General features: G+C 44.8%; 1 protein-coding gene across 4 annotated transcripts in view; it reads left to right on the top strand.

The window, feature by feature from the left end:
* Positions 1–15,929, top strand: part of PBX1 (PBX homeobox 1) — a 279,587-nt gene that overhangs the window by 4,025 nt on the left and 259,633 nt on the right. For all 4 annotated transcript variants that reach the window (XM_059145472.1, XM_059145474.1, XM_059145471.1 and 1 more), the window contains one exon: positions 116–189. In XM_059145472.1, the coding sequence (XP_059001455.1) occupies positions 116–189 (74 nt within the window). The remainder of the gene's footprint in view (positions 1–115; positions 190–15,929) is intronic.

The following is a 15,929-nucleotide window of genomic DNA, read 5'->3' as shown; positions in this document are numbered from 1 at the left end:
GCCACAGAGTTATGCTTGGGATATGATTTTGGCTAAATGCTCAGATTTTTCCCCCTGTGCATTATCTGCAGTTTGATCTTGAAAGTCCTATTACATTGTTGTTTCTTTCTTGCAGAAAACATGCTTTAAACTGCCACAGAATGAAGCCTGCCTTGTTTAATGTGTTGTGTGAAATCAAAGAAAAAACAGGTAGGACTGAGATTCCAACATTTAAGCATTTTCTTTGGCCAATTGATTCACTTCACCAGCAATGACAAAGCCATTATTTAAATATTAAAATTTCAGCATAAAAGTGCTGTCAGGATTGATCGCAGATTCCAATAGGAAATCTTAGCAGCTCTGCTTCCTGGAAAAAGCACCAAGTTTCTTTGACAGTTATTATCAAGCATGACTGGTTTATTTTCCTTGACTCTGTTACCAGCCTCTTTGAAATTGGGGCTCAAAGAGAGGTTCTGAAGGGAAATTTATGGAATGACGTGTGCCTTTGGGGGAAAAATATGAAAGTAAAAGTCTGTTTCCTGGAGGAAAATATTTTTGGCCCATATTGAAAACCCTCCTTTTTTTGGAGTTGGACATGGGGGCTGAACTGTTTAAAGTTTCCTTTCCTTTTTTTCTTGTGATTGTATCAAGCAGCAGGCTAAAGGTTCTCAGCAGTGTTGTCAAATACCTTTGTGGAAAGCGCCATACAACGGCGGGTTACCCCGCGTCTGAGTGCCCTGTGATTTTATAGCAGGGAGAAGCATTGGGTTGAGGGGAATATCATGCTATGAGATCCCTCATTCTGTCGTTTTTTCCACTTCCTAGACCTCGTATCATGGACTCGCACACTTATAACACGTCCCAGGAGGGCATTTAAATTTTAAAGCAACAATTAAAAAATAGCAATCATCAATCAAAGGTGTTCTTAAACAACAGATGCTCTGCAAAGGACATTTAGCCGCATCCTCGTGTTTGTCTGGGTTAAGCCTCTCTTTTCCAAAGTGGGTGCATCTCTCCCTTGTAAAAAGAGAGAGTTGAGAAGGCAATCTGAAACTAGGGCATAAAGATGAGGAACGAGGGGTGGTTATATAAAGCGGGAGCTTCTGCCGGCCTCTGACTTGCTCGCTCGCTTCACAGCAGTGCAAAGTACCTGCCATCCTATTTATTTATTTATTTTTTACAACAAGGAGTGTAACAGTCAATAATTCATATCTAAACCATATAAGCAAGGGCATGACATGAATGAAAGTGACAATAAATATGATTGCATGCCCGGTTGATATACATTGATAGTTACACATAAAAAAAGGTGGGGGGGGGGAGGGCGCACAGGGTGGCTCTCTTTTCGAAAGCTCTCTGTTTGTCTTTTAAAAAATAAATAGTTTCAAGATGTGGCCGCTGATGAACGCGTAATTACTTGGGTCTCGAAATCTATGTGAAATTAGTCAGCAGCTCCTTTGTGGAATGTTATTTGTGTTGTGCATAACATTCTAGACAAAGCACCTAAGCAGTGATGTTCAGACCTTCAAGACTTCCAGGTTGCCTTGCCAGAGCCTAACCTTACTGCAAAGCTGTTAATTACATTATTTTAGCTGTGAAATACTTTTAAGAGATGGATGAACGGTGCATGCAAATATCAAAGAGCTTTTCCAGTTTGTCACACTTTTTAGTTTGTTTGTTTTCTATTAGCCAGGGCAGGATGCCTAAGTGCATGTCTGTTTGTTTCTTCTCTCCTTTTTTTCTTCCTTCTCATTTTCTCTTTTGATGCTTATTTACTTGGGATATGTGGTTTGTTGAAATTTCTCTCTAATCGAGCCTGTTCTCCTGCCTGTCTTTGAGTCGTGAAATCTAGAAATCAAGACGTAAAGCCCTATTTGATAGTCCAGGCTGAGATGACTCTTTTTTTGAAGACACTTTAATCAAATTTTTATTGAAAGGAAGCCCATCAGGGCACTTGGGTATATATTGTGGCCAAAGTGTTTAATTCTGGTCTTCTAATTAAAACCTACTAAGGCAGTAGATCAAAGTGGGTGGGTGTGAATAGAGATCCGGTTCTGGTGTTAAAGAGTTTGTTCTTTCTTCATATTGGCTACACTGCAGTGATAGGAAGCAGTGGTATTGGTCAAAAATCACACTTGTAAGTATAATTTATCATCGGCTTGTGTATTTTGCTTTTTAAAAATTTTCTGGCACTTCATGAATTAATGTCTGGAGACTTAAAAAAAAAATCTAAGTTAAGGTTCAGTGTGTTGTCTTTAGAATCATACATTTAAAACATAGTTGATCAAGTCCTGGAAATTGCAAACGGCAAGGGTTCCTGCCCCGTGTTAAAGGGAAATCTGTGCACGGGCACACAAGCACACACAGGCACACATCGGCTTGTGGGTTGAGAGGGCACCCATGGGTGAAAGTTTATAAAAAAAAAAAGAAAGAAAAGTAAAAAACAGCCTTCCTCCTTGTTTTTTTTTTTTTTTTTTTTTTCCCCACTTGTATGTTAGTAGTGAGGGGAAGGAAGAAACGTCTCCTGGAATGTTGAGTGTTCTGTGTTAAAGGTAGAGGACGGACGGCGGGTGTGTGGAGGAGAAGCCTTTGATTCTAAAAACATGATTCTAAAGCATGATTATTACTTCGGTCTTGGGGTTTGCCCAACTCCTGGTCCCTGTGCCAGCATATCTTCCTTGCGGTCGATAAGTTGTAGGAGCCTTTTTTTTTTTTTTTTTTTTTTTAACCCCTCTTGGGACAGAGCTGGGAATCAGATCTGTTGGATGGTCAGTTTCTAGGCATCCCTTTATTGTTATGGGACTTTTCTATTGTTCTTCCAAGCCCTCTTGCCTTGAACGAGTTACTTGAAGTCCAGTGGGCTTGTTCGCTGGTGTGTATTCTCATGCCAAGTTGACACGTTTGGCTCGCCTAGGTCTTGATGTCAGGAAGACGGGACTCTGAGTGCAGTGTGGCAATGGCCTTCATTTGCTGCTTTTATTCTTTTCTAAAGCTTTTTTTACTGGTTTCGGTTGGAAAACTCCGAAAGAAGTAGGAACACTAGCAAAAACAGTCTTACCAACCTTTTGGAACTTGAAAGAAACACATGCGCACAACACCCAAAGTAGGCAGCAGCGTCTAAATTACAGTTGATTGATGGGTATTTAAGTCAGAAATTACTGTGAGGATATTAAAAAAAAAAAAAAAAACCAACACCATGTGTCTTCTTGCTTCAGAGTGTGGATGAGTTTTGATTTTGATACCCTTTTGCTTTTTTAAAATAAATGCTAGGGAAAAAAAGATTGTTTGCAAAGTGCTCCTGCATCAGATCTCAAACAACAGCCAGGAAAACCTTGTCCAGACCCACAACAGTGTGTGTTTCAGAAGGGGCTTTTATCTGCTCTCTCCTTCTAGGAACAGAGGGAGTCCATGGAGAGTGTTGGACCCCTCAATATTTTATTTTATTTTATTTTATTTTTTAAGGAGCCATTCCTTATCTTCTGACAAATTAGCAACTGGCTGAGTTTTACATAGTGTGTATGTGGTGGCAGTGGGCTTGGTGGGATGGAAGAGAGGAGGGGAAAGAAAAGGCAAACGCACTGCATTTCTTAAAAAAGCCCTTGCTTGTATTTTCCAGTCTTTCTTTTTTCTCTTTTTTCGACTTTTGTGTCAAAAATCATGCAGGTTTAAAAATGAAGAAAACACACAAGAAATATTGGGTGCCATTTCCTAAGGAGAATATTTATAGATAGCAATGAATAGCTGTAATTGTTGTGAATAGTTTTTAATTTTAGAACATAATAGCTATCTATGGCATTTTCAGCCGATTTTCCTCTGCGAATTATCTGCACTGAAGTTAAATCAAATCACTGACGGAGGTTAAAAAATTATTATTATTTTTTTTTACTTCCTTAACACTCTTTTGTTCTCTCTCCTTTCTTTTTTCTCTGTGTTCAATTAACACCCCCATCATAGAACTGTGGCTTTTTTTTTTTTTTTAAAGTCTACTACTGTATTTCACTTTTGACGCCTTATCTTATTATTCTTGCCTGCCACTTCTTTGTAATACAGCAATTATATTATGGGGACTGGTACTCCTCTCTTCTTTACAACATTAGAGAATAGTGTGTGTGTGTGTGTGTGTGTGTGTGTGTGTGTGTTTGTATTAATAGGAGAGGGGGGGCATGGCTGCATACGGCAGGGGAATAATTCTGATGGGATGAGGCGTTGAGCCGAGCGGGAGTGAAATAACTTTAGACAGTTTAGGGCTGCCTCTGCTCAGATTCCTTTTGGGGTCGAAGTGGCAGGAGAGACTTGACAGAAGTTCATCCTCGGCGGGCAAATGCAAAAACTTTTTCCTGCTGACTAGTGAGTTCAAGTGTTAGGTCTTTTTTTCCCTCTCTTTCGTTTGTGTGTGCGTGTGTGTGTGTGTGCGTGTGTGTGTGTGTGTGTGTGTGTAGCAAGGGAAGGGAAGTTACGACCCAGCATTACTAGGACACTACCATTCAGGCACAGAAGTGAGCTGGGTAGAAGCCATGGGATTGGACCGTATGTGCTTTATCAGGATCTGAATGAAAGCTATAGACACGCCACAAGAGGACTGATGAGAAGTATCCCTTCTCTCCAGTCGCTTTTGTGTGATCCATTTTGGGGACTGGATTAGACAAATCCTGGCGTTCAAGAGGCGGGCAGGAGGGTGCAAAGCACACGGGGGTCGTAACCTATCAAAACGAGAGTGTTGGAAGTTTGGTGTCACTTCTTCTAACAATCAGGGTGCCTGGGAGATTTGGGGAGGGAATTGGGAGAGGGTTTAGGAGAGGGACGAACAGAGAGCCCTGGGCCCCGGGGACAGGGGGTGTTGGGAGCTGGGGGAGTGAGGCTGTGGGTTCCCAGCTGGGCCAGGCCAGCCTGTGTATTCAGCTCAGTGCTGGTGCTCTGCTTGCCCCGTGCCTTTGCCCCTGCGCTCTCACCGACATCCGCGACCTTTGGGTTGTTTGGTTGGCAAAATTATAGAAATGCCCCAAAACAAGCAAACAAACCCAAACTTAAATACGGCACATATTTAAAGAGGAAAGCATTTTCATTTTAATTGAAAGCCTAACCCCAGCTTCTTTGGAGACATAATTTACATTCATGCCTTAGGAAAACTTAGCCTTAATTTTGGTTTTAAACCTCTTTTCGATGGCTGCTGTTATGTTTTGAACGTGGTGAGGTGAATCTAAATATACTTCATTCCTTTCCCTTTTTCTGTAAAAAATAAATTCACCCCCAAAGCCACATGACTGAGGCAGTGTCCAAGGTCCAGGTCCCGAAGACAGCTCTGATTCATTTTCAGATGACCCCAAGTATACCCAGTCCTGCTGTGCTGCTGTTTGTGAGAGGAATAGGACAGTTCTGGCTCCAGCTCTGCCCCTTACCTAGAGCTGCTGTGCTGAGGCTTAAGGAATGCAGTAGTTGATAAATAAAGTACGGGGAGGATTAATGAGTTGTTTGCAAAGTGCTTTGAGCTCCCTTGTCTATCCAAATAAAAGATGCTGTGTTTTCTGTAATAAATTATGTCAGGGCTCATATCCTGTTCCATTCCATAGGATGTCATTGTGTTAACTCTTTCAGGGCAAGGAAACAATGTCACTAGGCTGGAATCCTGTTGCGGGTGAGGGTGGTGGGTTCTCATGGGAGAATTCTCTGGTTGAATCTTTTGCTCCATCTGCATTTTAGAAATGTCACTTCTCAGAACTTGGCAGAGTGATTTCCAGAAAAAAAAAAAAGTGCAGGTATAGACTGTCATAAGTTTATAAAACCTATCTCCCTTTATGGCAGAATAAGGTCAGTAGTGACTTCCTGGAAGGTCTTCTTACCAGTGACAGCTGTGTTTCAATCTCTCAATTATTGGTGGAAATCAAGATTGCAATGGGGAAAAAAAAAAATCCCCCTTTTGGGTTTAGCTCATGGATTCCACTATATCTTGCGCCGACACTGTTGTCATTAAGCAGGTACTGGTGTGGGTGCCTTGTACCTCTGCTAGTTCGGGACCTACCACTAAGGGGTTGTGAGGTGGTAGGCAGATTGCTTAAATAGTTTTAGGAGAAACTAATAGTAGCGGTTAAGGAGTTGATCTCTGAAGCCTCGCCGCCTGGTTTTGTATCCCACATTTCCTACCTTTGAGCTCTGTGACCTTATTCAAGGTACTACACCTCTCTGTGTGTTTCATTTTCTTCTTCTGTAAAAAGGTGATAACAATGATACCTATCCTAGAGGGGCGTCAGGAGGATTAAATGAGGTAATACATGGAAATTACGGTGCCTGGCATCGGCAGTCAATGACTGTTAGCTTTTATTATTTCTGGCCCTGTTTTCTTACATGAAAACGAGAGGCTCGCACCAGATGGTCCCCAAAGACCAAGCCAATTCCAAGACTCTGTGATTCTATGCTGAAAAGAGACAGAAATTGCTGCATTTAAGATTTGCTTTCTTTTGTTTCTCTTGCTGTTCTCTTAAAGTGAGAATTAGCTGTATCTGGCCAAAAAGGCTGGGGCTAGGTTGGAAAAAAAAAGGGGGGGGGGTGGGGTGGGACAAAAAGAGGTGGGTAAGAACAAAGGCAAAGGGTTTTAATTATCCACAAACTGGACAACAACTACCTGAAAAGCAGAAGTTGCATGTTTTAGCGACGGTGTTCTCTTAGCATCAGCAACTAGAGATATTATGTAATTATAGTTAAAAATATTTTCCCTCTGAAAACACATAGACCCATCCATTTAGTTTATAAAGTTTCCAAGTAGGAAGAGGAACACAAAGTGAGTTTAGGGCAACCCCACCTCTTCCTGACTTCCTACTATATTTCTTATTTAGGAAAAATTTTATCTTTGTCATAATGTCAGCCTTGATACATAGAAGGTTTATTCTTTTTTAACATTTTTTTAAAAGATTTTATTTATTTGAGAGAGAGCAAGAGAAAGAGAAAGCGCACAAGCAGGAGAAGTGGCAGTGGGAGAGGGAGAAGAGAAGCAGGCTCCCCACTAAGCAAGGAGCCCGAGGTGATGTGGGGCTCGATCCCAGGACCCTGCGATCATGACCTGAGCCAAAGGCAGATGCTTAACTGACTGAACCACCCCAGGTGCCCCATTTCTTTTTCTTTTCTTTTGTTTTTTTAAGTAAAATCTGTGCCCTACATGGTGCTCAGACTCACAACCCCAAGATAAAGAGTTGTGTGCTTTACTGACTGAGCCAACTGGGGCCCCTGATAGTTTTCTTGAAACATATTTCATATGCCATGAAATTGACTAATTTAAACTGTACAGTTTGATGGTGTAGTAGATTGACAAAATTGTAGAGCCCTCAGAACCTAAATTTAGATTTTTTTAAATTACTTCCCAAAAAACTCTGTATCTATTACCAGCCAGTCCCTACTCCTCCCTCTGCCTAACCCCTAGTAATTGCTGTAAAATTGCTGGTCTCTATGGATTTATCTTTTCTGGACATTTCACAGGAATGGAATCCTATAACATGTGGTTTGTTACTAGCTTCTTTCATTCAGCATAATATTTTCAGGTTCATTTATATTATAGCATACCATTAATACTTTATTGCCTTTTTAAAAATATTTTATTTATTTATTTGAGAATGAGAGACTGTATGTGGTGGGGAGGGGCAGAGGGAGAAGGAAAAGCAGGCTCCCTGATGAGCAGGACTCAATCCCTGGGCCCTGGGATCATGACCTGAGCTGAAGGCAGCTGCTTTAACCAACTGAGATACCCAGGTGCTCCCAATTCTTCATTCCTTTTCACAGCCAAATAATATTCCATTGTATGGATATACCACATTTTGTTTATCCATTCTTCGGTCGATGGATTATTTAGCTTGTTTTGTATGTTTTTGCTGCCCTGAACACGTGCATATGAGTTTTGTGTGGAGCTGCTTGTATTTCTCTGGATCTCTAGGTCGGAGTGGCATATATACATAGGAATCACATGGTACTCTATGCTTGGTGTTTTGAAAAATTGCTACACTGTTCCCCTGACTCTGAAGTCATATTGTAAATGACTGGAAGTTTTGTTTTTGGCACTTCCAGCCTTCCATTTCTTTCAGTCTTTTTCTGCAGTCAGGGATCTTTTCCATGTTTAGGGTTCTACTATGATTTTTGTTTTTTTTGATCAACACCTACTTTAAATTTTTTTGGAATAAATATAAACCAAAAGAATGAATTTCTACCACCAGAATCTCAGGTGTCCCCTTCCTGGAAAGGAAGGAGTTAGCAAAAAAAAAAGATTGGATGATCTTCTTTCTTTCTTTTTTTTAAGATTTTATTTATTTGACAGAGAGGGACACAGTGAGAGAGGGAACAGAAGCAGGGGGAGTGGGAGAGGGAGAAGCAGGCTTCCCACTGAGCAGAGAGCCCGATTCAGGGCTTGATCCCAGGACCCTGGGATCATGACCTGAGCCAAAGGCAGACGCTTAACGACTGAGCCACCCAGGCTCCCCTGGGTGATTTTCTGAATAGAAATTGAGTATGATAGAGAAAGCATGGACTTTGAGGCAAACCAACCTGGATTCTGTTCCTAGCTTGGTGTATAACATTAATAAGTTATTTGATTTAAGAGAACTTCAATTTCCTCACCTCCACTGTAAAGATAATCATTCTATAGGGTTGTCGGCATGCATTAAACAACACAGTAATGTAAGGCATATTGTTGAGTGAGTTCGCTCACTACATGCCAACTACTGTTTTTTTTTGTTTGTTTGTTTTTTGTTTTTTTTCCAAAACCACAGGGCAGAGTGTTGACCACCCTTCTCACTAGTTTGGCTCTGTCTCTTCAGGTTGGATTTTCTCCCAGCTCTGTCCAGGGGTTTTAGAGGCTCACCAAAATGCTTCCCGACCCAGCTGCATTTAAATGTTTTAAGTGGTTGTCTGTACGAGAGGAAAAAAACTCCTGGGCAACATACCTGCCTCTCCCTCCTTCCGTCCTGGAGCTCTAGGAAGGGCGTCCCATAGAACAGTGCTCTTCAGTAAACATACATGTAATTAAACATTTTTTTATATGTAATTTTAAATTTAATGCTTTGAATTTTCTAGTGGCTCATTAAAAAAAGGTAAAAAAGAAATAGGTAAAATTAATTTTAAGAAATGTATCTTTTAATCCTAATAGCTAAAATAGCTCAACATTTTGTGATCAACGTAAAAATTATTAATTAACTATTTTACTTTTTATTTTGTACTAAGACTTCGAAACCCATTGTGTATTTTACACGTAAAGCACATCTTCAGCGGCCCTGCCGTACTTCAAGCAGTTAATAGTTACATGGGCCTAGTGTCTTCCATGACGGTCAGCTTGGCCATGGAATGGTTGTTTTGGCATCAACTTTGGTTTTGTTTCTTTTTTGGCCTGGTTTTTGCACTCAGGAGGACACATGGTTGTTGCCTACTCAGACCTGATTTGGTACTTCTGTAGTTATTGAAATTGATTCCCGATGGGAGGTCAAGTTCCAGAATTAGGCATGTATCTAAGGCATCTCTTTCTGGCAGAGAATGTCACACTGGTGGGAGCTAGGATGAGGTCGTTCCCCACTGTCTCCTTCTATTTTTTTTTTAATTTTTTTCTTTCCATAGATCATTGTTTTATTATTCCTTTCCATATCCTGAACAAAATCTGAAATGTTCCCTAAAATAAAATGAGTGGGTGGAAGCAGCCATCTTGTTTTCTGCCCTTAGAATATAATGCACGAGTACAGAGGAGTCCGAGGTGTGACAAAAGTTTGCAGGACCCTGAGTCAGGAGTTCTGAGGCCAACTGCTGACTGCCTCCAAAGTATGTTATTTTAAGAATGTCATTTAACCTCTTGATCTTAGGTTTCCACATCCATGGAATGGGCAACTCTAGAAAGTCACGAACCTGACCCCACATCCCATAGATCACGAGCCCCATCATGATCCCTGCCAAGGCTTAGGTTCATAAGATGGAAGGCAGGTGGAGCATGTAGAAAAGAAAATTCTTTTTCATTGTTATTGCATTTCTCATGTGTCCTCTGACTCCTGGTATCTTTTCTAGACACTCATGCCAAAGTGGCTACGGTGGTATTAAGGCCACCTCCATCAATCAAGTTGAATTGCAGAAGGCAAACTGGGAGAGAGAAAAAAAAATAGCGATTTTTTTTTTTTTTTAATTGAAGCATTTAAGCATCCCATTTATAAAGCCAGTTGGAGGCCAGGCCCAGTTCAATCCACCTTGTTGACTCCATGACTGCAAATAATGGTTCTTTTGCACCCTTTCTGTTTGTAGCAGTCAGGCTCTAGCCTAGAAATTGCACTTGGAAGCTACAGAGTTGTGGTTGTAGGATTGGAAGCGCTGTCTACCTTTGCAAGTTCATAGGCGCAACCCAGGAAGTTGGGAAACTTGGCTCTGGTTTTCACCTTGGAATTGTGGAGAGTGAGTTGTTCACCATTTGCCTCAGCTGGAATACTGAAATAAGGTCTGTTTCCCACCTACCTGTCAGGAGGGCTTTTGGAAAGCGAGGCTATTTAGGAAGACGTTTGGTTTTCAGGAAATGTGGGCCGCGCAGAGCGAGGGGAACGCGATCTGGGTATGTCGCACTTGGAGACAGGGCTGAATCTGCCAGCGGGTCCGAGGAATTAAGTTTACCTAGTGGCCTGCGCTGGTAGGCCAGGGAGAGAGGGCGGCCAGGCGTTTTCTTCCGATCGCTGTAGGGGATCTGAGACCAACTGTGTCCCTGCAGGAGAATCCTCCTTATAATTACCATTGTTAATGGAATTGAAAGTTTGCATTTCTCTTTTGTCCCTAACAAAGAAAACCACTCTGGGACCCTAACGGGGAGCCCCACCTGCCTCCATTCTGAAAGGTCCTCTGCGGACGGGAGGCCCTGCACGGTGATGCCTTCCTGCAGAATTTGCTCGCGGAGGCTCTGGGACCTTGCCCCCTGCTTAGATCAGTAAACACTTCAAAACAAAGCCCATGGGCCCAGACCCGGCTTCGCTTTGTGCAGCCTGCGGGGGTGTGTGTGTGGGGGGGTGGTCCCGGTGACCCCGCAGCCCTGAGGAAGCCTGGGTGGGTGCGGGTGGGTGCGGGGCACGTCGCGGTCAAGGGCGCTGGGTCAAGGGCGGCCAGGTGAGCCGCGGGCGGTCGGGGGGAAGCCGAGGGCCGCTCACTCACACCAGGTGGAGGACGGAAGGTGGAGTCGTCCGGAAGGAGTTTAAGGGGCTGCGTCAGGACAGAAAACTTAGAGAACTTGGGGGAATGCGGGGCTGCGGGCCGAGAGGCCTGGCGGGGAGCCACCCTCGGGGCTCAACCGGGAGCGGCTCCCTTTGGACGCGAGCTTGGGCAGGGGGTCCCCGGGAGTGGGGCGGGAGCGTGCCTCGCCGGCCCCTTCTTCCCAGGCCCCTAGCCGCCGGCCTCGACCCCCAGCCCGGTCGACCTTTTTGCCCTTGCCCTGAGAGGGTCGCGGGGGGGGGGGGGGAGAGGGCCCTCCCCCCCTCCGCCACCCAGGGTCGGCCCCTCAGGAGCCCCACGACCTTTATTAGGCACCCGGTGGACTGGGCCGGGCTGCATACGGTCTGGGCGTTGGGGGCCCTGGAGTGAGGGCGCTCAAGGACACGCGACCCCTGTCCCCAAACCGGGCCCGAGCGGCGGTTTCCGACTGCTGGGGTGCCGGGTGCCCCGCGAGCAGACCTCCTCCGTGGCGGTGGCTTTGCACGCAGAGGTGACACGCACGAGGCCGAGTGTGTGCGCGCGCGCTGACACGCACGCGTGTTCATTTGCGGCTTCTTTCTTAGTCGGCCCTGTGTTGTTTCCCGCGGATTCCAGTGCTGCTCGATGGTATTGAAATGAATCAAACGCAGAATCTGAAGTTGCTGCAGAGACCTCCCTGTCGTCTTGGTCTCTCGGCTCTTCCAGGGAGCGCGGCATCTTCCCCTAAGGAGATTTTTAACCCAGAGCACCTCGATGTACTTCAAACAGCCCTGACATTTGTTTTTGTTAAGCGTGGTCTGATTTCTTTAACACTTGAAGAAGGTTTGGGGCCTTCAAAGGTACCTAGTTTCTTATATGGCTGCTTGCCTTGTCTCCTAGGAATGCTTGAAGGGGCCTCCAGCTGCCTGAATTTTGCAAGTCTTGGGCAAAGAGAAAATTGATTTGCTCAAACACACATAGTTGCTCCCCCTCCCCCACCCGGCCTACTGGAGCCGAGGCAGGAAGGGGCTGTCATCGTGCCCCTGCCTAAGCCATATTACTTTATTTTTCTTCTTAGAAAGTTACACTAGGAAAGATGTTCTTGATGTGTGATTATTATTCTTAAATGGATTCTTGTCTTGATGTGTGATTATTTTTCTTAAATGGATTGTCGTGCTTTCCTATTATTGCTCTGTTACAGCCTGGCAAAGCAACCACCAGGTCCTGTAATAGACCCTCCAGAAACTTTCCACTGAATGCACGCAGGAGAGCTAGAAGTCGGAAAGGTTGAATTCCCTCATTGCTTGGAAAATCTGTGAATTAATTCTGTGCATTTCACCAGCCCAGTCTCTGATCCCCCAACTCCCAGGCCCATCATAATTTCACAGCATGAAGTTCTCATCCCGGTAACGGGGGGGGAGAGGATGGAGGGGCTTTATGTAGGTATGTAGGTTGAAAGGTCTCATGTTCTTTCTGACTGTTGAGGACGTTGTAGCTAAAATCTAAATTACCGCTCATTCCGGTAGTGGTGATAATGCAGAATGCAAACAGTGGCTTCCCTCTGCTCCAGGTTTGGACACCACGGTCCTCCTACCTCATTGATGGTACTCCCTTTATAGGGGATTCAGGCTGATGTATCCTGGTGCCTGGAGTCACTTCCTTGAGGCCGAAAGAGACCAGCATCTCCCTAGTGGCCTCCCCATGGGCATTTGTATGCAAAGACTGGTGGTCTTGTCAAGATCCCATTAGAATATATCTTCTTCCTTACAATTTCGCCTTCCTCCCCTTGCCCTCCTTAAAAGATCTGGAAGCTTAATTGTTTTTCAGTACGTTTGGCCAGATATTTTTGAACACTCAGTTCTGGATATGTTGGAGGAAGACTCTTCGGTCCCACAGGTTGAACAGTGAAAAAGTTAAAAATGAATCCCTGTCCTGACTTGGTTTGGTCTTAAAGTGTCAGCTGGACATGTTCAGTTTCGACCTTCTGGAGGGCATGATGAAATTTGCAGAGTTTGTACCCTCCTTTGGACCATTGATTGCTTTGGCAAATATTTATGGAACTTCTTGTATGAAGCCATTATGTGAAACCTAGGAATGCAAATGTGTAAGCCCTGGCCCTTCACCCACTAGGAGCCGAGCTCCCCATCCAATGAGGAGTCTCGGTCATGGTCTTTGTAATGTGGGCAGCTGACTTGGCTCCCAAAGCCGTGTGCCCAGGGCGGAATGTGTTCCTTGGGACCATGAGTGTGGCCATTGCAGTCATTTTGAACGAAAGCTCATGAATGCTCTAGGTGCTTTCTTGGATTCAGAGGATGCTGCGTTGCACATAGGCAGCCTGAGAAATGTTCTATGTCTGAGTCTTTGCCTTGCTGTTCCCAAAGCTTGCCACCCATTTCATTTCCTTGGCCTTCTTCCCTTCGCTCTCTCTTTTGTCCCCTTCCTTGCTCCGACTGGGGCCTCCCCCACACCCCCAAATTGCTATTTGCCAAACTTGTGACCTGAGACCACTTGGCATTTCCCTGGGATGGCTGGAATTTACCACCGGCCGAGTAGGCATTCTGTGACATTTGCTCACCTGGGTAGCTTAAGCTCCGTGGTCTGTGTGGAGGGAGTGCCGAGCGGAAGTGTGAAATTTACCTCTGTGCTCCAGGGTTCTTGCCAGCAGGGAGACAAACAGTGATGCTTCTGGAAGCCGGAATTAATTTTTATCGTGGTGCACATATATAGTTATATATATTCATACACGCATTTATTATGTATTCAATAAATGCATGTAGACAATTTGTGCATTATCTGTCATTCCCTAGTCATTATTTTATTTTATTTTATTTTTTTTTTTTCGCTATTTTTTTTTTTTTTTAAAGATTTTATTTATTAATTTGACAGAGAGAAATCACACAAGTAGACGGAGAGGCAGCCAGAGAGAGAGAGAGGGAAGCAGGCTCCCTGCTGAGCAGAGAGCCCGATGCGGGACTCGATCCCAGGACTCTGAGATCATGACCTGAGCCGAAGGCAGCGGCTTAACCCACTGAGCCACCCAGGCGCCCCCCTAGTCATTATTTTAACAAATTAAATTTTCATGGTTAGATTCATCTTTCACATGCGCCCCCTCCCCTCCACAGCTACCTTCTCTCTTCTTCTCCCTCCCTGCTGCTAGAAGACGCTGGGTTACCCTAATGCTCTTTGAGGCCTTGTGCCATCAGACGCCCTATCCCCTTAAGGTTTTGGAGACGCCCGTGGAGGCTTTCTCACTGTGGCCTGCCCAGCCGCGCTGCTGGTGAGGCAAGAGTTGCTTGTCTCTGTGGATCAAACTGGTCTAGGAGCTTGTCCAGTCCAGTTCCTGGGACAGGCCAGCCCCGGAGGCTTCTCTGGCTTTTCTGGCTCTTCCAACCCACAGAAGCACAGTCTACGGGTCCTGGCTGTTAGCCGAGGAAGGGAGGCAGGCAGTGTAGACTGTGAAACTGTTGCCTTTTACTGCTGTTCAGCGTGTCTGAGTGATTGGAAGGGCAGAGGACCCTGGGCGCCAGGCTCGGAGAAGAAGGCTGGTGCGTCGTCTCAGGGTTGAGGCACAATAGGAAATGTCTGCAGAAGCGAAGCTTCCGCCTTCCCTGAGGAGCAGGGAAGTCTGTCCACAGGGAATGAGAAGTCACGTGCTTAGAACCCTCAACTGCAGGCAGAGCTCCTGTGATCAGCCAGATTTTTAAGATGAGGAAACAGGTACAGAGAGTTTCTTGAACTTCCTTCAGGTCACACAACTAATGAGAGACTGAGTTGTGGGACTGGTGTTCCTTAGGAATTTCTATGAAAAATGTGGATTTCTTTCCCATTGAGTGACAGCCCTTCAGATGGTGATTCCTCCAGGAAAAATCCTGTGGAATCCTACTTCGTTGTCCAAAAAACAAATGGTTTGGCTCTACCCACCTCTGGTCCTGTTTCTCAGGTACATAAATTTAATTATGTCTTGGCTGTGGTTAGCTGTAAAACATACATAAAAGAAGATAAGTCCAAAATCCTCCTTGGGCCTATTTCCTGATTTTTATTAGGCCTCTCTGCCTGTTCATTTTTTAGAATCTCCCTGATTTCTTCCAGGCAGTGAGCATGACTTACTTTCCTGGGTGGTCAGAAGCTTGACTGCCCCTCTTAGGTATCACCTTTTCTGGTTCCTTCTCAGCAGCCTGGGGTTTCGACAGGAACATAAAACAGGGCACAGTGTCTTGTTCTTGCGTACTGTTCTTGGTCCTGCTGGCTTTCTGTCGGACGTCCTTCTGTCTGTCATACCTCCAGTTGTGGCCACACTCCAGGCCCCAGGGTGCTTGGGTCATTCAAAGGGGTACAGCTGGGAGCTGCTGTGGTGAGACCTGGACGTCTCCTCTCTCCAGCCGCCAAGCCCCTCGATCAGTGGGGCACCTTGAGCAGCTCTTTTGTTTTGAGAAGTGGTTGGTTCTCAGTTTTCCAGAGGGGACTGCTATGTCTGGTGGGGGGGTGGGGAGTGGCCCTGGTAGAATCCAGGTGGAGGTGAAGTCTTGATGACAGTGACACTTTTCACGGCCTGTTATCTTCACGTTGCCCCAGGTGTTGGAAGGAATAAAGACACAATTCAGCATAGCCCATGTTTCAGTGTGTTGTTTTGAAAACAACTTAACCCCAAGAATGCCTTAATAAAGAAAATCTTACAAAAAGAAAAGAAACCCACTTAATTGTACCACCCTAGCTCACTCTCTACAAGCAGCAACCCCCGTCACTCCTCCCCTACCCCTCCAAACCCCCACCAGCCCATTGCTTGTATTTCTTCCCTG

Source organism: Mustela lutreola, chromosome 14 (genome assembly GCF_030435805.1).
Source record: "Mustela lutreola isolate mMusLut2 chromosome 14, mMusLut2.pri, whole genome shotgun sequence".
Lineage (NCBI taxonomy): Eukaryota > Metazoa > Chordata > Mammalia > Carnivora > Mustelidae > Mustela > Mustela lutreola.
Note: the sequence above shows the minus strand (reverse complement) of the source record. Positions and strands in the feature narration are given on the sequence as shown.